We start from the raw sequence: 26030 nt of genomic DNA on the forward strand, positions 1-26030 counted from the left end.
TCCAGAATGCTATCCAAGAGAAGCAGAATGCAAGCCAAATCCATAATTTTAAATTTTCTGATAAAATTAAGTGAAATTAATTTTATTGATATATTTTATTTAACCCAATGTATTCATAATATTATTTTCTCAACATATAATCAATATAAAAATGAACAATTTACCTTTGTTTTCGTAAAAAGTCTCAACACTTAGAGCACATCTCACTTCAAACTAGCCACATTTCACATGCTCAGTAGTCACCTGTGGACAGTGGCTTCCATTCTGAACAGCACAGCTCTACAGTATTTCCCTTCCCTCTTTCACAAAGAGATAGTTAGCAAAAGGAATCTAACCCTACACTGTGTGAAACCTGTAGTGTATAACAGAGACATAGTAAGAATACAGCTTTTCCTGTACTCTTTATAGGAAGATGAGAAAATCTCTTTGACCAAATTTAAACCTCTAAACTTCATCTACTAGAGAAAGTCAGACCTAAAAAACATACAAAAAGGCCACAACGCATAAAATAATAAAAAAAAATTGGGGGAAACACAGAATTACAGAATTTTATCACTAAAAAGAACATTAATGATCAGGTGAATAATCAAGCCAGTTTACAAAAATACAAACTAAACTCCAGACAGTTTAAGCAACTAAGTTAAAACAGACACCAGATCAAAAAAAGAAAGTAAAAGACAAAGAAGCCCAATGATTATTAATGAATGCATACATTACCTGCACATCTGAATGCCTACTTCCACCTTGTAAAGCGAATGAACAGTCTTCAGGGTCCACTACGAGGGACAGCTGTTTTGACGGCAGAAGAGGTAAACCAGCACCTTGGCTGAAATTGCCTTGTGAACTTTTTGGACCATCCTCCACAGATTCACTCAAATTGATGACCGAGTCTCTAATATTTGAGATGATCTCATTATTCTCAGCTAGCAAACGCTCCAAATGGTCTATTTTTTCTTGCAACATTGAGAGCTGGCCCTACAATAAAAAAGAAAAAGGCAGCTATAGGAAACTCTAATATAGCTCTGCTGAGGCACACACATTTTTTAAAAAAATTATGTGCCTGCCCGAGAGTGCAGCTACTCACCCTTCACTTTCCACTTCTGTAAGTGGGATCACAAAGAGCGTGAATGGCTGGCAGTGTTGAAACACCGACTTACAGAAGAAAATCTCCATGGCTTCAATCTTTGCTTAATCATATTTTAAAATGTTCAACAGAAAGACCAAAAATATTTAGGGATATACTTCCTACTGCCCCAAACCCAGCCCTAAAAGATCTTTGAGTTCTTTATAATACCTAAGAACCACATACTATGTTCAGGTATGAAATTTTAAATTAAATATGATTGATTTTAGTCACTTGAAAGGGTCAAAAAGCGTGAACCTGAAAAAAATCATTCCATCATAATTGGCAACCCTTGTGGACAATCCTAGATAAGAAATATCATCTACAGGAAAATCAGTTACTCAACTCTTAATTAGCCATATGCATGAAAAAACCTGGAATGCAGGTCCCCCAAGTAATCATACTGTAGGTCATTTGGACTCTCCTACCATACTGTGTGACTTTATGATTTTTTAAGTGATCCTCACATTAAGAGGCTTGTAGTCTTTACAACATAAACCTTGTTATACAGAATAATATCTCAGCTTATGAGAGCAAGGACAATCTTTGTCTTGTTCACTCCTATCTCTGGAATCTCAAATAAACAGGAGATACTAAAATATTTGTCACATGGCCCTTATATTTCTAGAACTCAACAAGAATTCTTTACACCTACTGTACCAGGCATAATGCTACACTGGGGAGACAGATATAGGTAAGATAGGAGTCCTTACCTTAACACAAAGTGACACTGTAACTAGCAAGAGACTACTCAAAAATCCGTGCTAGGGTTTAATAAACATAACTATATACATAGTGAAAAACAACTCTGGACACCCAAAAACAAAAGTTCTATCACCAGTAAATAATAGGAAGACAGAAAGGAGGAGGGAGGGAAAAGGGAAAACACCTAAATGTCCAAAGGTAAGGAACTGGTCAAATGGTACATCTATACCATGAAGATGTTCTCAGTCCCTGAAAATACAGAAATATAAATTCTTTAAAAATTAAAATATATGAGAAGGTGTTTTCAGGAGATACAATGGAGAAAAACCACTTTAAAAAGCATGGATAAAAAATAGTAATTTGATACCATCCCTTTTTGAAAAAAAAATACACAATCGAGATGATAAAAACTGATTATGGGTATTTAAATTCTACTTTAGTCTGTTATGAATAGTTGTTGACTGTTTGATAGGGAAGCCAGGAGAAGAAAAGGATTCTACTTCCAGGTTAGTGGCCACTTCAACAAGGGGAGAAGAGAGGTCAGCAGACTGGAGTCTTCCAAGGGAAGGCCACTGCAGCAAACTGTGTAAACTCAAAGACGTCTGAGGGGACTAGAGAAAATATTTTGGAATGAGAAAAGAAATAGCCAAAATTAGAAGCAAATCAGCAGCACGTTGTCTTTGTGGGGAGGAGGGAGGTGGAAGAGCAAAAGATAGTCTCCTTAGACCTGAAAGATGCTCTCCCAGGTCTATTTAGAGGCACGTGACAGAAAAAGCCCATGCATGTCAAAACTGTCACCGCTGGGGTGGTGGGCTATTTCTAAGAGGTAGAACTTTGAAACCTGTTCATCAGCATATATAGAAGGAGGAAGTACAAGGTTTTAGCACAGAACTCACCCTGTAAGACAAGCCCCATTTCGTCTATGGAAAAGCAAGAGAAAGAATACGCACCAGGTCACGACTAGAAATGGCAAAGCAAAGGAAATGTGATGGATCAGTACAACACTAGTTCAGGGCTCAAAAGAGAAGCTGGCTGAACCAGTTAGATTCCAGGTCAGCAAACCCATTGAGCACTATCATACTACAAACCCTTCTTTATCAGCACATATGGATGGACAGTGGTTCTCAGTAGAAAGGCCAAAGGGAGTCCCCCAAAGTTCACCCAAAGAAGCTTGGCATAACCCAAAGTTCACCCAAAGAAGCTAAAAACATTTGAATCAGGTATGCAACAGACTAATCTGTGTATATTTTCATAAAATGACATGCTATCAAAGGCTGTCTGAAATAACAGGAAAACTTTTCTTCACTTACTATCAAAACATCAGAGACTGCAGCTTTTTGAAATCACTGCTGATGAATTCTGTTGAATATTTCCAATACTGAAGATACAAGTCTATGTCAGGGATGCTTGCAATTTCTACCACAGCAGGTAACAACAGTAAATCGAGTTCCTGATTCCAAGCAGAATTAGAACATGTTGGCTTATCTTGCCTCTAGTAAAGCTACCCTCATCCATAAAATAAAACTTTTGTCTAAAATACCACCACCCTAGAGCTTTTAAAGATGCAGCATGTTTTATCGGACACTTACAGTGTATAAATTAATACAGTGTCTGCATTTCTCCAGACCTACCTGCACTTTCAGGAAAAGATAATTTTGGAGCCATGCACAAGGCAAAGCTGCCTAGAGCTCAACAAGCACACACTGAGAAACAAGCACACACATCTGGGAATATTCCTACAATGACTCTAGTCCCATAACCCATGGATGAGCATATTATTCAAAATAAATATTACAGGAGGTAGATGTTTCATGAAAAATAATCCTGAAGGCGCTAAAGACGACTTCGATCTCATTGTAGTTTTTAAGATACAATTAATGATCAGTACCTGGAATTCTGTACTGAATTAATAAGTCCACGGAGAAAATTGTGGCCTGAGGATATGTCAGCAGAATGGTCTAATGAAAATCATTTTTTTTAAACTATATTATGCAGTAGAATAAAACCTCCCTCCGGACAGCTGAAATTCTTGAAATATACATACCTCATAAGCAAATTCTTGTACACAAGACAGAAGAAGAGTAGTATGACCTTAAAAGGATGCACTTGTAGTCTGCATTGAAGTAACAGAAATCACAGGTATCGTTTCAATTATGCTGACAAGTCAAAGAATACTGATAGCAATACTGAAAAAGACAATTTTCCGTAGGGTAAGAAAATCACTTGTGAGAAAAACACTTTATTCTTTGATTTGCTAATCAGTTCTATAGGGAGGCCCATGGTGTTTTACTGCTGATGAGTGGATAAGGAGGTCATGCTATTTGATGTACTCTGCTTTTGATGAAAGGGAAAAACTGAATAATAATAAAAAAAAATTTCACTGATATCAATGACTTTTGAGGGAGAAAATTTAGAGCCTACTACAAGACAAAACAGGATCAGTAGCCACTCAGTCCTATGAACGAAATCAATCAATGTGCACCTACAGCCAAGTCTGAAAGCTTGTTCCGCAATTACTGGCCCCGGGTAAACACTAGCTGCCGGGATCGGCATCACGATGATCACTGAAACTCGGCTGAATCTGTACATCAGCATCTTCCTTCCTGTTACAGTGGAAAAAATGTGTGCCTTCCCCCTCCCCGCTTCAAAGGCCAACACTTGACTGGGGAGCTCCAAACCCATCTCTCTCAACAGCTCAAAGGCTGTACTCTTTTGGTTAAAACTCTCTCAACACTGCTTCATCAAACTCCCTTTTCAAAAGTAACTCATTCTCAGTAGTATAACATGTAACATTAGGTCAAACTATATGAAATTTGCCATTCTCATAAATCAAATACAGTACAGTTCACCAATTTCCTAGGGTTCAACTTAGCATGATATCCTGTCTAAAACACCAAATCAAACTCCAGTGCTTCCCTTAGCCCCACAATCCCCTTCCAGGGCCCCAGCGCCTTCAGAGACATACAGAGGTTATCAACAGTCGGTACTCACTATATACATTCCTTATAAATTCCTATTCTCTCATCTGCCCGCTGTATTCAGCCTGTGCGTACCACTCCACCCAAACTGCCCCTGAACAGGCCCCAAAGACTTCCATGGAGTCAGTCATGATAAGCACACGCTGTGCTCACCTGACTCATCATCTTGAGGAGCATCTAGCACACTAGACCACTTCTTTCTCCTGGCGACGTTTTCTGCACCTACTCTCAGCCCAGCATGCTCTAGGTTTCCTTCTGCCTCTGGTTTATCAGTCTCCTTCTCTCCCCAGTAACTACATGATGAAGGGCCTTAAGGTTAATTTCTGGGACCTCTGCAGTCTCTATACTATCTTAAACTATCTCATACACTCCATGGTTTAAATTCCATCATTTGTACTGATGTCTCATCTACATTTCTATCTCTAACTGAAGCCTCTTCTCTGGAAAACAAACCCATACATCCAAATGACTACTCCGCTCCTCCACTTGGGTTTCAAACTTATGCCCCAAAGAACCCTCCCAAATAAGCCTTCTGCATCTTCAGATCTTCAGTAAGTAGCTCTATGTCCACCTAGTTAGTCACTCCCCAAATCTTGGTGGCATAACGGATTCTTCCTCCTTCCTCACCCCGCTCACACATCCAGTCTATCTGCAAGCTCTTTCCTTACTACCTCTACAATAGCTGTTGAATCACTCCACGTCTCTCCCTCTCAACTGCAACCATGCTGATCCAATCCTCCGACAATCTCTCCTGTCTTGTACACAGCAGCCTCTTAACTAATTTCCCAATCCCACGCTTACATCCTTCAACCGTGACCTATGCAGCCGCACTGTATCTTTCTTACAATACAATCCAGAGCTAGTTTCTCACTGCACTTACACTACCATCAGTAAGGACCTGTATCCAACTACCCTCCTCCCCCAATTTAGCTTCACCCTCATCTCATCTCAGTTCTAAGCCAGTTCCTCTTCAACCCATCTCGAGACCGTCATACACATTCTTCCTTTATAGAGTACTTCAGATCTCACCTGAAATGTCCCCTCAGCATAGCCTTCCCCAGCCATCCTGTATAAAACAGGCCTTCTCAGGGGCACCTGGGTGGCTCCGTCAGTTAAGCGTCAGACTCTTGATTTCAGTTCAGGTTATAATCTCAAGGTTTGTGGGATTGAGCAGTGCAGAGCCTGCTTGGGATTCTCTCTGCCTCTCCCTCCCCCTCTCAAAATAAATAAACATTTCAATAAATAAATAAATAAATAAATAAATAAATAAATAAATAAGCAAGCCTTCTCATGTGATTCTCTATTATGTCAAATTATTTTTTGTCTTACTACATCTTTTACCTATTTTATTCATGTACTATTTATTTCCCCATCTTCATCACTAAATAAATATTTATCTTGAGAACAGGCACCACAGCTATTGTTATTCATCACCATACCCTGATGCCTAGCACAATGCCTGATGCACAAAAGAACTGCAAATATTTACTGGAGGCGGGGGAAACTGTGTGCAACATTTTCTCTAAGATAAGGAAGTATTAAATGTCATTTCTTGGCACAGTTTACACCAAAAATAATATGAATAAAAATGAAACACTAACATTTTTTAAGAAGTAAATCAACAAAAATCTTCACTGTGACCCAAAACAGAGGTAAGAATGAGAAGTAAACATCCTCAATTATAGGGTGATCTTCATTGACTAAGAGGGAAATAATATAGAAATTGAGCCATGTTTGGCCACAGTGACAATCATGACTTTGTGAGTAGGGTAAAATATGTGACTCCTCCTCTAGGGCAAACAGAGATTATGGATTTTGTACAGTCCAACCACAATTTTTCAACTTTCACTACCATTAGTAAGCATGGCTCAATGGGCTCTGACTTTCAACTGATGTGGGGGAGGGAAAGAGTCTGATAAAAGAACCCAACGTGATTCTGAAATTCTTCCTACCATGATAGTGATAGAAAATCTTCACTCAACCAAATCAAGTTTCTAGTTCAGAGACCTATAGAGGAAACAGTATTACATGTTTATAAGATAACCACCAATGCCACCAAAGGCGGCATTCAAAAGAAACAAAACTTCACTCCAAAATGTATGTGTTTGTAAGTCTGAAACTCTAGCTCCATACCACCTATCATTCATGCTTTCTTTTCCTCTGTATTGTTGGATTTTGTTAGATTCAGTATATTACTCCATCACATCAAGATATTTCTGGACCTGGATTCCATCACTAAATGTGCCCACCATGCAGTAAATGTGACTGGGTAAAAGGCTCTAACAATAACCATCAGAAGCATCTGAAAGACTGCTCAAAATTACAAAACCCAGGAATCCACCCTGGAATCTTGGGAAGAGTCTCAGAAACTGCAGTGTTTATGTTCCACAGGTGATTCCAGTGATCAGCCAGGTTGGGGGCTGATGTCTCTGACTTCACACATGTCAGTGCAATATCTAAGATAAACAAGCCAAAAATAATCCACTTGCCAAATCACCCCTAAACTAGAGGGTAACATAAATTTGTAAACATGCATCTTTTGATAATCTGCTTAACTGGGTATTAATTCTTCTAATTATCCTTGTACCAGATTCTTCCATCTCATGCTCTAGAATATTATACTTCACCACATTTTTATTTTTAAGTAACTGCAAATAATGATTACCTTTATTTTTAATGACTCTTTTTAGTCAATAAAGGCAGTTTAGGTGAATGGTTAAGCACATGGGCACTGGGTCAGATGATGTGGGTCCAACAACAGCTTTGGTACACTAGCACTGTGACCTTCAGAAAATAACTTAATTTTTGGGGGCCTCAGTTTCCTTTTGGGGAAAAAAAGTGCTAATACCTACTGCTTGGAATGGTTACAAAAGAACTTAGCACAGGGCCTGCCAAGAAGCAGGCACTCAAGAAGACATTACTTCTGTTGTCGCTACAATAAAAGTTTGGCTTTGTAAAATCACTTTGAAGGGTACAACTTTCCAGGGTACAACTGTGATTAAGAACAGACTCTAGGGGCACCTGGGTGGCTCAGTCGGTTAAGTGTCAGACTCTCTGATTTTGGCTCAGGTCATGATCTCAAGGCTAGTGAGTTTGAGCCCTGCATCGGGCTCTGAGCTGACAGTGCAGAACCTGCATGGGATTCTCTCCCTCTCTCTCTCTCCCCCCCTCTCTCTCTTTCTCTCTGTCCCTCCCCTGCTTGTTCGCTTGCTCTCTCGCTCTCTCTCTCAAAAATAAATAAACAACCTTAAAAAAAAAAAAAAAAAAACAAGACTCTAAAGCCAAGAGTATTATCATCAAAACAGCAGCACAGGAGACCCAGCCTCCATCCTCCCACAAAGATCAACAATGAAACAGCTATCTGTGAACAAAAACAGCTATGGGACAGCCCTGGAGTCTCCTCACAGCACAATGGAACAGAACACCTGAGAATAACCACACAGTAAAAGAAGGAAGATGGCTTCATTTTGTGCGCATCATCCCATCCCCCAGGCCGGCACTGCTCAGGGCCACAAGGGAACTCCCCAGTTAGAAACAGTTCCCCTTGGTAGGAAAGAAGAGCAGGGTAAAACCAGGTTTCCCAGTCATTGGGAGTACCACACCAAGAGATATACAGAGATATCTAGGAACAAGGAAAAAAAAAAAAGCAGGGGCTAGCTACCAAGAGCGGCCACACAGCATGAATAAGAATGGTTCACAGTGACCTGCTCTACAGACAAACCCAGCAGCTTTCACCATTGAAGAAGGAACCAGTGGCCAGCACATCTGCCATGGAACCTCTGCAGATTTCACCAACTTTCACCTCCCATGTATTGGCATTAACTGATGCCAGCCACCTGTGTCCCTCCTACTCTCTCCCCACTCAGCCTCTCTGGAACTTAGGAACCACACCAGCAGCCAGCCCAGGCCTCTGCGGCTGCTCAAGTGCAAGACTCCGGCCCAGACCCCGCAGCCAACCCCCACTGCCATGGAGCTAGCCCCTCCAGCTATGCACTTGCATGCCGCCAACCTGATGCTTGTCTCCAACCTCCACTGCCTGCACATGCTCAGGAAGAGACTCTGCAGCCACAGGAGAGCAAGCCTATAGCCAGGGCCTCCACGGCTGCTTACGGGCACAGAGGAGGCCCTGTCTTCGGTCACTAGCCTGCACCGGCACACTCACCTGGTGCCAAACACTCCAGCTGTGCAACTGCATGTCCTCAACCTGACCCCCATCACCAGCCTCCACTGCTGTGTGTCCGTGATGAGACTGAGCCGTCGTGGCTCATGGCACATCAACATCCAGGGCCCCTGCAACTACCAGTGCCTCCACGGTTGGCCCCAGCCCTTGCTGCCTGCCTTGGCTCCTACCACTACATGTATGTCTGCAACCAGCCCTCCACCACACAGGCCTCTGCAGCTGAGGGCACCACCAGCTTAGGACACCACTCTTGTCTGCCCTGGCCCCTACCCACTGGGCCTGGAGGTGCCAGTGAGGACTCAAACAGCCCTCACAGACACTGCAGACACCCTGCAGCATTTGCCAAGGACCACGCAGCTGTCAATGCTGTGGACCCCAGCAACCTGAGCCAAAGAGACATCATGCCACCCTCAAAACCAATGCCACCACATGCCCCTGCACCGCTAGAACTTGCGTCACAGGTGGCACACCTGGGGTCACATGCTGGGATCACTAGCATGTTCCTGCTTCCCCTCTCCCCACGATTGAAAGACTTCCCTTACCAAAGCCAGTCCATAAAATCTGGAGGTGGAGATTTCTTCAAAGACATAAATTTCCATACAAGGTTATAGAGATCACAGAGGATCTGGAAAACATGACTCTACTAAAGGAATACAGTAAACCTCCAGTTACTGGTCCCCCTCAAAACGGAAATATAGAAAGTGCCCAGCAAATAATTCAAAATAATGTTCTAAAGATGCTCAGAGTTACAAGAGAACACAGATAATCAATTTAACAATACCAGGCAAACAATATAAGAACAAAATGAGAGGTTCAACGAAGAGATGGAAAACATAAATAAAAACCAAACAAATTCGGGAGCTTAAGAAAACAATGACTGAAGTCAACAAAGACCTTTAACATAAGACTTGACCAAGCAGAAGAAAGAATAAGTGAGCTCCAAGACAGAACAATTGAAATTATCCAGAGAAGAAAAAAGAAAAAGGAAAGGAAAAGAGTGAAGAAAGTATACACCATCTGTGAAGTTAACAACAAAAGAACCAATCTGCACATTATTACAATTCAAGAAGAAGAAGAAAAGAAGGGTTCAGAAAGCTTACTTAAAGAAATAACAGCTGGGGCATTGGGTGGCTCAGTCAGTTGAACCCCTCGATTTGATCTCAGGTCAGGATCTTACAGTTCATGAGTTCAAGCCCCCCATCAGGCTCTGTGCTGACAGCAGGCCAATGGCCTGCTTCGGATTCTGTGCCTCCCTCTCTCTCTGCCCCTCCCCTGCTCGCACTCTCTCTCTCTCTCTCTCTCTCTCAAAAATAAACATTAAAAAAAAAAAGAAAGGAAGGAAGAAAGGAAGAAAGAAATAATGGCTGAGAACTTCTCCAATTTGAAGAGATCTGGATATCCAAATTCATGGAGCTAAGAGGTCACCACACCAAATCAACTTAAAGAGATCCTCTCCAAGACTTTACAGGGCAGGAGAGAGTGGTATGATATATTCAAAGTGCTGAAAGAAAAGAAATGCCAACCAAGGATACACTACCTGACAAAGTTGTCCTTCAGAAGTGAAGGAGGGATAGACTTCCCCACACAAACAAAAGCTAAGGGAATTCATCACACAACACCCGCCTTACAAGAAATGCAGAAAATAGTTCTTCAAGCTAAAACACACTAATTAGTAACATGAAAACCTATGAAAATATAAAAACCACTGGTAAAGGTTAAGTATATAGTCAAATTCAAAGTAATATTTTAATAGGGTAAAGTGTTAGTCATTTAATTCTTGTAAAAATGTTAAAGGACAACAGTATTAAAATAACTACAGCAACAATAATCTGTTAATGGATACACAATAGAAAAAGGGAAGTTGTGACATCAAAAAGGAAAGGAGGGAAAAAGAGTAAAGGGGTAAAGTTTCTGTATGCAATCGAAGTTGTTATAGTAAAATGGACTATTCTATTTATAAAATGTTCTATGTAAGGATCATAGTAACCACAAAGCAAAATCTACAGCAGATTCACACATGATAAAGAGAAGAGAATCAAAGCCTACCACTATGGAAAATCACCAAGTCACAAAGGAAGGCAGCAAGAGGAAGAAAACACATGGAAACTATGAAACAGCCAGACAACAATTAATAAAATGGTATAAGTTCTTACCTATCAATAATTACTTTAAAACTAAACAGAGGGGTGCCTGGGTGGTTCAGTCAGTTGAGCGTCCGACTTCGGCTCAGGTCATGATCTCACGGTTTGTGAGTTCTAGCCCTGCATCGGGCTCTGTGCTGACAGCTCAGAGCCTGGAGCCTGCTTCAGATTCTGTGCCTCTCTCTCTCTCTGCCCCTTCCCAACTCACACACTGTCTCTCTCTCCTTCAAAAATGAATAAACATCAAAAAAATTAAAAAAAAAAAGTAAATGGACTGAATTCTTCATTCAAAAGACAAAGAGTGGCTGGATAGATTAAAAAAAACAAACAAAAAAACAAGATGTGAGCATATGCTGTCCATCTATCTACATATGGATATATTCCCATACAAAGACGCACACGCACAGTGAAATCTTATTCAAATAGCGACAGAAAAAGGAAACCTTCCATTTGTGACAACATAGATGGATCTTGAGGAAATGCTAAGTGAAATAAGTCAGACAGAAAAAGTCACATACTATATGATAGCACTTGCATGGGGAATCTAAAAAAGGTGAACTCAAAAAAATACTAGAATGGTAGAGATTGGGAGGCAGAATGGAGAGATGTTGACCAAAGGGTATCAACTTATACTTATAAAAAACAAAAACAACAAAACTAAGCAAAAAAACTTCTAATCATAAGTTCTGAGACTGTAATATATAGCATGATTATAGTTAATACTGTATTACATAAAGTTGCTAAGAGAATAAATCTTAAATGCTCTCATCTTAAGAAATAAATAGTATTTATATGACATGATGGAGATGTTAGTTAACACTATGGTAATATCCATTTTATAATATCCATGTAAGTTCATCAAATCAACATATTGTACACCTTAAACTTATACAATGTTATACATCAACTATATCTCAATAAAGCTGGAAAATAAAATAAAACAAAATATAAAGCCCAGTCAAATTTAAACTCTGGATCCACTACCCCGGGGTAACCTTGGGCAAGTTACATAACTTCTCTGTGCCTCAGTTTCCTCATCTGTAAAATGGAGATAATACATCACCCATAGGGTGGTTATGAGTGCTAAATTAGAATGTACAAATCAGTTTAAATGATGCTTGGTGTGGTAGGCAGAATAATGGCCACCCCAATGATGTCCATGTTCTAATCCCTGAAACCTGTGAATCTGTTACTTTAAATGGTAAAAGACTCTGCTGATTTGAGTAACTTAAGGATTCTGAGATGGAGAAAACTGTCCCAGAATATTTGGATAGGCCCAATGTAATCACAGGGGTCCTTACAAAGGGAAAAAAGGAGGTGGGAGGCAGAGTCAAAGGAGATCTAAAGATGGAAGAGGAGGTCAGAGTGATGCCATACTGGAAGGGGGCCTTGAGCCAAGAAATGCAGACAACCTCTAGAAGCTGGAAAAGATGTGGCAATGGATTCTCCCCTAAAGCCCAAAGAAGAGACGCAGCCCTCTCAACATCTTGATTTTAGTCCACTAAGAGCCATTTCAAACTTCTGACCTCCAAAACTGGAAGGCAATACATTTTTCTTGTTTTAAGCCACTAAGTTTGTTACAGAAACTATAGGAAACAAATACACCTGGTAAAGAGCTGACCCTATATAAAGCTTAGAAAGTGTCTTCCCACTTGCAGTCCCTACTAGAGGAAGTCCATCCAAATCCCCATCAGAAGAGTTGGAGCGCTGTGAGCCCCAGCAACCCAGAGCCCATGCAATGGAGGAATGAAAGGTGACACCATGTGACTGCACAACCTCTTTCCGAGGGGCTCCTTTTGGTCTCACAAGACCATTTGAACAAAAGATGTAGGAAAAGACTTTATAGTTAAAAATACTTTTCCAGGAAAGAAACATCAACATCTTCATCTTAGACAGTTGTAGGATCAATGAAGAAAAAGTGTTTTTAAAGCTATTCTGGAGCTGTGGAGGGGCAATCGGGATAAACACCAAACACCAAGGTGGCTTGGACCAAGGCAGGGGAGGCAGAGGAAAGAGGAAGGATTTGACAAGACAGAGGAAGTTAGGGAAGGGAGTGACAGGAAAAGAAGAAACATAGCCTTTTGGGGGGTTTTTTGTTTGTTTCTTTCGCTGAGGCAACTGGGAAAATAACGGATGGCATTTTAGGGAAGTAAGGAGTGAGTCCTGGGGAAGGAATGGGGGTGGGGGGGGGGCAAAGGTTCTCTTCTGGAACCATTAGAAAGTGGTCTAATGGTGTCTAACGTGGTATTCGAATAGTGGTGGTATGAGGGTGACCACAAAGTCTGAAAGTCAGGAAAATACACGGACCTGAGTGGTCAGTGTGAATATGAATTTAAAGCAATGGATAAGAATGGGGATTACCTAGACAGAGAGCACAGATCTGCCTTTAATAATTGTAGAAGGCTCACCAGGCAATTCTCACACATCCCCAGTTAAGAGCCGCTGTATTAAAACTAAATATAAAAACAGAGATTTGGTAAAAGAGAGTCTGTATTTGCAGCAGGGTGTCACTGTTACTGCAGTAGTTCCAGGTCAGTCAGCCACCATTCAGCTACACAGAAAACCCTGCTATTTATATTTAGTCAGATCTCAGGCACTTAACAGGAGGGCATTTGGGTTTCATAAAATGACAAGAAACCCCTCAAGAGACCACTCCCCATCTTAAGATGTATAGTACTGAGGCCCAAAAAGGCGTGAACTGAGGCAGGGACCGTATTTGCATATGTAACTCTACCAAGTTGTTACAAGCCACAAACCACAGTGACAAATGACCTTTTAATGGTGTTTTCCAGACCTGAAGCTTATCATGCCTGAATCTCTTCCAAGGTATTATGGTCTTTGTGCTTCCACTCGTCCACTCAAAGAAATAAATGCACTCACCAGGTGAGCACAAAGAACACTTAATTACGTAAAACCTTGCCAAAACACAGGAGCATCGGGTTTTGCCTTGGCAAATCATTATTCACAAATCTCATGCGCGCCTGGGTATGACGTTAATAGAGGCTACTCAGATGCAGGTAGACAAGTGTGCAGGTGACTGTAAAGGGAAGAGCTGGGACTTCAAGCTCACCATGCTTTGCCCCAGGAGGGTACCCTTGGGACTCTGCAGCTGCCAGAATCACTGTGCCTTCCAGTCCAGACCTAAAATTAACAACAGGCCACACCAGTTTTTCCCACTCTTTGTGAACCCCCATCCTCTGTGAACCCCCATCCTTTTGCCACCTCCAAAAATGGGATCAGGACTCCAGTTGCTGGCGCTTTCTCCAGGCTCCAGGACACAGTCCCATCCCTCCCCCCTCCATGAGTTTCCAGATGTATATTGAGATTAGAACTATATGGCCCCCATCCACACCACCCCAATGCAGCTGCAAAGAAACCACCTCCTGTTAAGACAACATTTTAGACATGAAGCTATTATATAAAGCGAGATTCTGCAAAATGGGTATCTTCTTCAATGTGATGATTAGAACAAGGACTTGTAAGTAGCACAATGTGTTTACACTGTAAAATATTTTCATGCAATGCAGTTTTATAACTTTCAGATACATTTAATGACTGGACATAAAGTGGTGCTAAGCAAATTAGGTGTTGATGAATAGAATACTTCCTTTAATTCATTACTTCCCAAACTGTTCTGTGGAACATTACCTTTCTTTACATTTTTTTGCAAAATATCTTTTTGAAAACCACACTGGTTTTATTTCTACAACATATTTTTAATGTATTTCTATTCTTATACATAGCACTCTGAGATAATGTCAACAGTGTATCCCACCCAAGAACATGAATGAAAGTTCACGGGATATACTTTCAGACAGCAACAAATCCCAAGGAACCAGGGTCATGCTGTCATATATCACTTGGTCAATGACTGCTGGTCGATGTTGCTACTCTGTCTTATATTTTTGGAGATAGGCCTGTCTTTATGCACAAGGGTTGTCATTATGTACTATTTACATACCACCTAAACTCATTGTGCATGGATGAATGGCATATGTTGTATGCTAGGATCTGATGATAAAAGTTCCGTAGACATGTTTACCCAAGTAACTTTCAGAAACATAATTTCAATGTAAAAAGAGAAGAATTGTAGTGGAAAATACAAATCAACTTAAACAGTGTTAGCCTATTAAAATAAATGCGACTGACATGACTAAGATGGTTTTTCATACAGAAACAGTATTGAGGGTCTCTGAAGACTTGTTTTAAGTAGATAATCAGCCTGGCTCCAATCTTATTTATACTAATCATCTACTGAATAAGCCCATTTTATTCCTTACTGACCAGAGAAAGGTAAGTATTTAGCCAAGTCCCATCTGAATTATCATAAATTCTGAATTTCCTAACTCTTCTGTACAAGCAGCAAAGATTCTAAAGCTTTACAAATCCTCTCCTACAGACTTTGTAAAAAGTCCATCTGAACCAATCGATCTGTAAGGGCAAGGTGGGGCATGGTAAATACCACAGAAGGAACAAACGCAATAGTAAGGCACAGTATGATATATAAAAATGTAATGAAAACAAATTTCTAAGTACCACACAGTCAGCTATAAAGATGAATTAAGGATACAAATTCCTTGGGTTCTTCTCAAATCTTTTTTTTTCTTTCTTATAAACAATCATTGGTTAGATCTTCTCCCTGAAAGTTCTAAGAAATACCTTGTATCTCAAGTGTTGTCACTGGACCCTACAAATTTTCAAAAGTTGGCCTTGAGTCAAAGACAGTTATAATTTCTTCAGTTTGGGGGGAGGGTGTGGTCAGCCACTCATCAAAAAGGAAGGGCTCTTCTTTACTATCAACAAGAGGCAGTATGGGGGTACTCAGAAATCTGTCTGACCTTAAAAACAACCGTAAGCTATGAAGTCCCTATTTTAAGTGTTGTTTTTTGATCTTTAATAAACCCATTTCTCCCTCTCTCCTCTCTCTCTCTCTCTCTCTCTCTCTCACACACACACACACACACACACACACAAAGAAAGGGACAGAGAGAGAGAGAATTACCTATTTTCTGTTCTTATAACCTAGAAAAAAAAAATCCTTTAGCTCCATAATTTGGGCCCAAAATGAGAAGGGTCTTTTTTAGTTTCCTATTGAAATGCTCCTTTGAAATCCTTCCTTAGGACAGTCTTATCTTTTCTTAGGTATGCTGATCAATGAGCTGGTTTCTGACAATTTGAATACAAGCTGCTTCATTATATTAGCATCTGCTACACAATAATCTCAATATGAGAAGCATAGCTTTGGCTATAAGAAATGTTCCTTGGCTGTCTGCTCTCTTCTCAGAAAGCACAGTCCAGAGTGAGCTCATCCACTCCGACTTTGCTGATGACTACCAGATCAGCATCTCCCTTCCCTCATCTCTCACTTGGGCACCCCAGCCCCCGTGGCTACTCCACTAACATCCACCTCATCATACATGAACCTGAGGTTGGTTTCCCAAACCGGGTTATCTTCCAAACTATCCCTTTATGCAAACAGTTTTAGCTAATTCTCCAAATGCCCTAAAGGAAAGAAGTGGGAAAATTTTTCACTCAAGCCACACCCATCGTTACCCTTGATAAAAATCTGTTAGAAAGCCCTGAGGCTTCTTTTCACAAAATGTCTGCACACGTTTTCCTTTTGATTCTAGCCATTTCAATACTGATACATATAGGGATTTAGTGCCTTATGTCTGTATTACCTCAAACAGATTCTCAGCTGCCTTCCTGCTTCTGAGTCTTCCTACACACTGCTACCAGAATAATCTAGATTGAAAACTCTTAGCTCCCTTCCAGGTCTAAAATTTTCTATGAAATTAATTCTCCAACATGGCTTTTCCTGACATACTCCGTAACTTTCAATGGTTCACTACCATTTGAGTCATGTAACTTCCCAGGCTGGCTCTCAGGGCAATTCACAATCTGATACCATGCTACCTATCATGTTTTCCCAGTTACTCTTTACAAGCACCAAAGATCCTAAATCAAACCAATCTCCTCACCTCTTCTCATGGTGCAAGGCTCTTTCATTACCACAAGCCTTCAGAAGCTCTGTACTCCACACTAGGAATGTTCTTTCTCTCTTCAGAGTCCTACCCAGTCAGAAAAGCCTGTCTTTTGTCCCAGGTCCTTTGGTCAACTTGAGCCAGGCTGTTGTTACCTGGCTTAAGTGCTGAATTCCCTTTAAGGCCTCTGCCCTTAAACCAAGAATAAGAATTAAGATCATGGACTCTTATTGTATTCTTAGGTCCTGTGTCCCAAGAACCCCTGCACAGTGCCTGGTACATGATAGGTACTCCATAAATCTGTGTTCATTGGTAATAACTAGCATTTACTGAATATTTACTATGTGCCAGGCACCGTTCTAACTTTTAAAAATTAACTCTTGTAATGAATAAATAGCATTCAGCTGTCTCTAACTGTTTCACAAACGGCAGTTGCGTTGCTTCAAATAACTAAAATGCTCTCGCAAAGCAAGTAACATTATCTAGTAACCTCTAAGGTAATTCTCAAATATATGCTGAGTAAAGTACAGCAACAAGCACTGAATTATAGGCCAGGATGCATATTCCAGGTATGCTATGACTGGTTACAGGACCCAGGGCAAACTGATGAAGTTAACTTTATGTGTCTCAGTGTTCTTATCTGAAAAATCAAAGACTAAACTACCTGATCTGGAAGGATCCTCCCTACTCTAAAATTCTATGCCTGACTTCCTATTATGACTTTTCTAGGGGTGCTCGTGACTATTAAAAGAATGACTATCTCCATAGACTCTCAAAATACAGATCCAGGACTTTTTTATGGAGAAAATAAATGTGAGAGTAAGTCATATTCTCTGGCTTCTATCTGCTAATGTTCCACAGGTAAAAATGTTACCACAAAGGCCAGGACCCACAAGTCCCACTTTCTTCCATACTTGTGGTATGAAGGAGCAGGGGCGAATTGCTACAAAGTCTATCTTCAGCCCCAAAGTACAGCCTTGCCCTGAATGAGGAGGAGTGCTTCCCATCACAAAACACCATCCGTCCTAGAAAAAAACATGTGTTTACAAAGAAAAATCAATCAATCAATCAATCAATCAATCAATCACTGGCAAATTTCCCTGCTCTCAAGACTCCTCATTCAGGACAAGGAGGCTGACTGGTGGGACAAGGTCACATCTGAGGCCTGCTCTGCCTTTGGAAAAGGAATTTCATTTCTCTTGACTCCCAAAGGTGACTGACTGCCTGCAAAGGAAGCCAGTGAGAAATCCAGATGCATGTGAACAATGCACAAATGCATTCATTTAAAAATAGGGGGGAAAATACTTAAAATTGCAACACCAGTTAGGTTCATTACGCTCATTTTGTTCAGACTAAGTGTACTGCAATTTAACGATGACAGTTCAATCTCTGAGGACACAAATGGGATGGTGGCCTGTGCCAAAAGGAATGAAGAAAGTCACACATAACCTTCAAGAAGCATGAAGAAGGATCAAAATTAGCAGGAATTAATTACTCTTGGAAGAGCAGCAGTCCGGTGCCCGTGCAGACATGCTGGTAGTTCTCTGCCTCCGAGGTGAGTAGCCTTCAGGGTCTCAGAGAGGTCTGCCAAGTTCCATCCTAGATCTACAGTTTATGAAGAAGATGCCCGGACCTATGCTCTCCCTCCACAATACTAACTAACCCAAGCAGTCTGATTAGGCTCAGAATTCAGCCTATCTGTGAATTACAGCACATCTAAAATACAATAAAGTCATGGTTTTCGATCTGGAGACTATGGATCAATTTTGCAGTTCATGCCCCAGAACCCTCCATCCCAGAGCAGTCCTGTAGTGAGAAATCTGCAAGTGATAGAAGGGAAACAAATTAAACATGTCAACCATGTCCATGCTCCAGCACAGAAGTTCCCCAAAGATACTTGGAAATCCGTGAAACATGTATATAACACCAGTTTTAAACCACACTCTGAAAACACAAACTAAGTTTCACTAAGTTTATCTAATAACCAGGTGACAAGAACAAGAATTTTATTTTCAACATACACCTCTGCTTCAACAGATCTAACCATACTATTTGCCTCTAACGTTAATAATAGAAAAACACAGGTTACACCTGGGGTTGGCAAACTTCTTCAGTAAGGGGCCAGAGAAGAAATATTTTAGGCTTTTTGGGCCAGAGAATTACTGTGGCAACTACTCAGCTCTGTAGTACAGAAGCAGCCAGAGATGATTTGTAGCAAAACGAGTGTGGCTATGTCACGAAATATTTAACCACTTGAAAACATAAGAACCATTTTTAGCTTATGGCCCTACAAAAAACAGGTGGTGGGTCAGATTTGGCCACAGTTAGCTGACTTAGACTGAATTCAAGACCAGACATCTGGGGGCACAAAAGGAAAGGAATAACTGCCAAGAACTTCATTATTTCCCTACCCCACTTCCATCGTCCTTCCTTTAAAAGAAACCTACTTAAAACAAAATGAAATGAACAAGAGGGAAGTCTCTATCCACTTCCTGGTTTTCTTCCAGAAGAAATAGCAAATGCAGTAACTAGAATCATCAAAATTAACATAAATAAAACAAATGCACTTTAGAAAGTAAATAGCTTGCCTGAGAAAACTTCACACATCTCAAATTATGTTTGAGTATGATTTTTATACTACCTTGTTACTAATCAATGTATCTTACCTTCCTAGGCAAAAAGACAAGGGGAATATACCTAGACTACTTTTAACCTCTAATTCAACCTACAGAAAGTAAAAGATGATTTATTTACTATCACCTGCCATAACATTTTTCTCAGCACAAGTCTATTCAATTAAAAAAAAAGGAAGTTTCATTACAATAATCTTCCACTTTTTCTTTAACTTGCATGTGAACATAATATCTACGCTTGTGTTTTCAGTAACATACTGCAATTTAGAATCCTAAAAACGTAAGTGAATTTTCGGCATCCAGAGAAAGGATTCATTTCATATAAAAAAAAAAAATGTTACTTCTCCTTTTGAGAATTAGAGCTAAGTCTTCTGATCTTTCCTTCCTAAAAAGCAAAATGCTAACAAAGTGCAAAGGGTATAAAGAACAGGCCTTTGGCCAAGTGATTTTCAACAGGGTTGATTTCTTCCCCCAGAGGAGATTTAGCAGTGTCTGTAGACATTTTTGGTGGCTACAAGTGGGGCAAGAAGAAAGGTGTTTCTGGTTTCTATTGGATGGATGCCAGGGATGCTGCAAAGCATCCTACAATGCACAGAATAGAAAAGGCATGGGAGTTTTCAGCTGAAGTACTTCAAAGGTGACCTTTTATTTAGAAAACAGTATGTTAGACTTACAAACACAACATAAAATATTTACTGGATACCAACTATGTGCTTGTCTGCCTAACAGTACAAATAACATGACATTAAATACACTATGTCACAAAAGTTACGTTGTACCCTTGAGAGACTCATTTCATTCAAATCAGATTATTTATTACCCATCACAAGATAAATATACCAATACTCAAGCCCTAGGTTACCAGTATAATCACCCCTCAAATTTGTTTGAACTTAAACATCGTTTCAACCTTAAAATTAGCAGCCTGGCTTGAAATTTACACCCGAAACAGAAACCCACTTTAGCCAAAATAGTCTATCTGCATTCCTGATCAACTTAATAATCACAACTATAAAAAGAAGCAAAACCCACTCTTTCGGAGTTCTTCCTCCTCTCTTTAGCTCTACTTGCACTGTAAAAGCTGATGCTACCTGGAATTCGACCACCAAGACACAAGGGGTCAAAAGCACGAGTAAGGCCCTTCCAATCCAGCATCCAGAGGTCATATCCCATGCTTTTGAATATCCTCCCACTTTCTAAAGGTCTCTCTGGAAGCAAGGGAACAACAAGGGAAAACTAGGACCACTGGGATCGAAGAATAAAGCAAGGGATAAACGGCTGCTACTGAACTACTAATTCCAGGAAAAATCTCAACACTTATTCCAGTCTGTTAAAAAAGACCAAAGTTTTAACATCTATCACAAAAAAAACAAAAAACAAAAAACAAAAAACAAAAAACAAAAAAAAAAAAAACAAAAAAAACCTGACTCAAAAACAACAAAGTGGTAATTTTAGTTAATTTGCCCTCAGCCCAGATACCCCATAAAGCTAACTAATGAGTCACAGAGAAGATGCCTTCCTGATAAATAGGATTACAACATCTCCCAAACAAAAGTATTTGTTTAGGCACTGAGAGCAGTGCTGATCTGCAAACAACAAATTCAATTCAATTAAAAAAATAATAGACTTAAGTCTTCAGACCAGATGCACTCTTGCCCCAGGTGGTGTACAGGAAGTGAGCTTGGGTCTTAGTGAGACCTGGTGAGCAGGAGTTCTGCAGAACTGCTGACCTTAAGAGGGGGTGGTGGAGACCAGACTCTCCAGGGGCTTTCCTGTTCTTGCATTCCTCTTCAATGCCCTTTTGCCACCAATGTCAAAGTTCCATCACGTCCCCAAAGTCACAGATCTCAAAGATTACAGCCCCCTGAATGAAACAAAATCCCTTATACACAAGCGCACAAGCCCTAGCAACAAATGCTATAACCTAGAGAGAGGTTCTCTGCACTAGAGTACGGAGAAGCAAGGCACACCCTATTTTTCTACATAGCATTCTTAAGATTTGCAGATTTCTAAAAGCAAGAAACATAACTGGAAGATTAAAGGCAACTTTTATTAAATATCAGCTATGTTGGGCTCTTTAAAAGGTACTAGAGATGTAGAGCATTTAAGCATATTTTTATACGGGTTTATTCACAATAGGAGTTAAAAATCCAAAGGTATAAAAGCCTCCACATTCCCAAGTCTTTTAATCAAGTATCTTAAAGACATTCAACCTTTCTTGCTTGATAACTGTCATTTGGGCAAAGATAATGTCTGACCTTCACTCTCACATTTTCTATCAGAGTCCCAATCTCTGAAGAGATTCCCAAGAGTTAATATTAATACCTATGGTCACAGTCTACACTAGTTATTTATTTTTTTTCCAACATTTTTTTTTTTTTTTTTTTGGGACAGAAAGAGACAGAGCATGAACGGGGGAGGGGCAGAGAGAGAGGGAGACACAGAATCGGAAACAGGCTCCAGGCTCCGAGCCATCAGCCCAGAGCCCGATGCGGGGCTCGAACTCACGGACCGCGAGATCGTGACCTGGCTGAAGTCGGACGCTTAACCGACTGCGCCACCCAGGCGCCCCAGCACACTAGTTATTTAAAGATAAATCATGTGCCATACAAAAGCTGAATTATTAATTTAATTCTCCAGATCCAAACATAAGACATTAATAAGACATCCTATTGCATACAAGGTAGACAGTAAGCAACTTGTTAAATCTGCTTATAAGAAGTGATGAAGAATTTCAGGAAGACCTTAACCAAGTCTCTCTTTTCCAGCTGCTAGAATTCTTGCAATACCTCAAAGCATCTTTCAGGGCATTAGGCTCTGGCCAGCCTCTCAACTGAAGTGTAAGTTTAATTAATTTTTCTAGCTGAGATTTATTAACCCTGAAATATACAGAGAAGCTAACACAGATAAGACCACCTGTTGCCTCCAATCCTCAAAGGAATTCCTCCCAGGAGCACAGGGGAAAGCCTTCCAAAGACTATGTCAGAGGCAGGCATCTGCCCCAGGGTGGGACAAATGAAAGTACCCTGAGTTGGGCCTACTTCTGCCCCAGACTCTGGCCAAGTAGTAGAAAACACAGAGTTGTAGGAGGAAGGAAAACGGATCTAGCCAGAACAACAGCAAATAGACTGCTCTCAATTTAGGATGGCTTAAAACATATCTTGCTTACAAAGAGACCATATACATTACTAAAGGTTCCACACTGACCAAAAGAAACTAAAATCCTAAATCCTAAACTAAAATTCAGTGGAAATCAATCCCTTTATAGATAAGTCATTCTACTAGACACCAAAAATGATGCACAGTGACAGACTAGCTTGCTTCAAATTCACCAAAGATACATAATATATGGCAAGCTCCTTTTGTTATGTTTGGTGTTCTCATCAAATTAAGGTTTACATGGGAGTTAGCAGTAATGAAAAAAAAATAAAAAAGCAACTCAAAAGACTATATGCTGTGCTGCATAATGGTTTTCACTACAATATTTAGCTGCAAAGTGAGCAACGAGACATTTTGGGAGAGATATAAATCTCAAACGTTAAAGTTTCAGAGAAAGGAGCACATTCATTAGAGCTTCATAATGAAAGTTCCTTTAAAAAAAAAAAGTCATAAGCTAAGGAACCACAGAGCAACATGCTCTATCTTCCACATCAGACCTTTTCTGCAGACAGACTGAGGCCTGAACATTAGGCAAAGAACTACTATGAGATAGTATACTATTAAGTGGCTGAGAGCCTAGACTCCACAGGCCACCTGTTCAAATCTCAGCTTTTAGTTGTGTGACTTTGGGCAAGTTAATCTCTCTGTGCCTCAGGTTCCTCATCTACTAGTGGTGAGGATCGAGTTTATCCTGTAAGACACAGAAGTTGATGTCAGACATACAAGAGTTGGACTTACAGAGTGTTTATCCTGTCCACCTGTTTGGGAATTCAGTGGCTCTCCAAAACCAAATCAGTAAAAAGTGCTTTCTTCCTGAAATGAAAATCCAGTCCTGAAAATCTGAGAACGGCAACCTTAAGTATAAAAAGCTCCACCTTCCAAATCCTCTTCTGTTTGCACACAAAACAGAATACATACAAGAGCCTTCTCTTCCAGCAACCACTGCCACTTTCCATCAAATGCATTCTGCTCTATGCAGAACTTCAGCCCCCTGAGGAGGACTAAGGCTGGATATTAAAATATTGGAATTAACTTTGCTGAAGATTTCCCAGTAACTGAATGAGTCACTCACTTCTTTAGAAACAGTAAAATGTCAAGGTTGCCAGAAAACCCCAGCCCCAGATGTTTGCATAAATCACTTCCAAGTGATCACGAAGCCAAAGCCAAAGGACATTATTCAAGATAACAGCTTAAGTAAAATATATCAGCTTTTATGATTTTTCCTGTAATGGAGAAAATTCTGAAAATGTGATTACTGGGGTGAAAAAAAAAATCACAGCAAGTTTAGTCCCCAAATTATACAACATATTAAGCAAGGCTTAGAATTCCTTTTGCTATGGCTTCACAGGGTGAACTCCCCACCCGCTTTTATAACTTTTATCCAGTCTCATGAACAGGCACTGGACAGACTCTGAACTGAAGATTGAAAGATGCTCCACAGTGCTTACTACCTAAGAAGAAGCTTTTAAATTTTTTGAAACATGTTTGCAACAGCATTTCTAATACCTATCACCTGCAAAACATTTTGAGGGCTCTGTATGGATGACAGCATGCACAAAGAGGTCTTTTTTCACTTTCAAAATTTAATTTTAATTAAATTCAAGCCTTTCGCCCTAGCATAACACAAGAACAAATGGCAAGGATATTCTCTGGCACTTACATGGTCAAAAAAGAAAAACAAAAAACAAAAAACAAAAAAACCTCGTCAACCTGTTCAATATTCCTGGGTCGAATAGTTAGATCAGCTTGTCACGGCTTTGAGATCTTCAGGTTCATTCATTACAGAGTATACACAACAACCAGTTTTACTAAAATTTCTTAACTGCACAGGTCAGGGGCAAAGAAATTGAAACTGAAATCGCACACGCGGCGCGGTATCCTTACAAACAGAACCGGTTGTCTGTTTGCTTATTTTTAGTAACTTTAAATAAAAGACTTAAGACCGGTGGTTTCCCAACTCGATGGAGAATTTGACCACTGGGCGCAGGACTGAGCGCCCCACAGCTTCCGGCTTGAGTATAACACGCGCTTCCCTACTGGGCTCCCACGTCTGCTCCAAACAAACCCTATGTAATAGCTGAAGAATGACGACACTAAAATCAACCCTACAGATCCACATCTAAGAGGTCTGCAACACGAAATAAACTTTTGCTTATTTCTCGAGAGACAGTGGGGTGAAAAAACAGACCAGATGGGGTCTGTCTGATCAATTTTGGCGACTGGGGGCGCTCAGGGGGGGGGGGGGGTCTGTGCAGCTTAACCCTGTGTGTGCCGCGGGGCTGCCCAAGAGCGGTAATCGGGCGCTGCGTCGGTTCCCCAACCGGCAGGTGCCCCAGGCCACCCCAACAGGCCCGAATGCGAGTGCAGGAACATGGCCACTACCCTGGAGCGCGATCCCGCCACCGCATGCCGCCCGGCACTTTGTTAACTCGGCGCGCCCGCGAGGAGGAGGCTCACGGGTCGCCGGCACCGTCGTCCGAACGCTGCAGAGCCGAGGCTGTAGGAGGCTCGGAGCCTCCTCCAGTTCGGCCTCGCCCTGCCCCGGCGCGGAACCTCGGCGGGAGGAAGAGGTCGCGAAGCAGCGGGGAACACGGGCCCCCACGCCTACGCTCGTGGAGCCCCACGCCGGTGCTTACCTGAGGAAAAGAACCCTCGCGGCGCGGGCTCTTGGGGTAGTCTAAGTGACCCCGGTCCAGCATCAGGTAGAGCGAGAAGATCACCACACAGAAGATCGCGCTGCCGAACACGGTGAACTGCCGGCTTAACTTCATTTTCCTCGATACACTCGGGGCTAGGACACTGTCCTCACCAAAGGAGGAGGAGGGCTGTGGACTCCTGCAAGCGGCCGCCGGAGGCTCTCTGCTCCCGGGCTCCTGCTCTCCGCGCTTTCGGCTGTGGGTGCGGATTCCGACCGCACTCCGCACCTTGTCTCCGGCGCCACCACGCGCCCTCGGCCTTCGCCCGGGCCCACCGCCCTCCCTGGGGTCGGGCGTCCCCTCCTAAGGCGGGACCCGCCTGCAGCCCGGAAGGGGCCCCGCAAACTTGATCTCGAGCTTGGCGCCGGCACCCGGCAGGGCGCGTAGGGCAGGAGGAGAAGAGGTCGTTGTCCGGACTTCCTGCCACCGCC

The 26030-nt window shown here is 41.3% G+C and overlaps 1 protein-coding gene across 1 annotated transcript in view; it reads right to left on the reverse strand.

The window, feature by feature from the left end:
- Positions 1–25674, reverse strand: part of MAN2A1 (mannosidase alpha class 2A member 1) — a 168683-nt gene extending 143009 nt beyond the window's left edge. Inside the window, exons 1-2 of the mRNA XM_040446993.1 lie at positions 25540–25674; positions 718–975 (exon numbers count right to left, since the gene is read on the reverse strand). Of these exons, the coding sequence (XP_040302927.1) occupies positions 718–975; positions 25540–25674 (393 nt within the window). The remainder of the gene's footprint in view (positions 1–717; positions 976–25539) is intronic.
- Between the last annotated feature and the right edge of the window lie 356 nt (positions 25675–26030).

Source organism: Herpailurus yagouaroundi, unplaced genomic scaffold (assembly GCF_014898765.1).
Source record: "Herpailurus yagouaroundi ecotype Mexico unplaced genomic scaffold, PumYag 29, whole genome shotgun sequence".
NCBI classification, from domain to species: domain Eukaryota; kingdom Metazoa; phylum Chordata; class Mammalia; order Carnivora; family Felidae; genus Herpailurus; species Herpailurus yagouaroundi.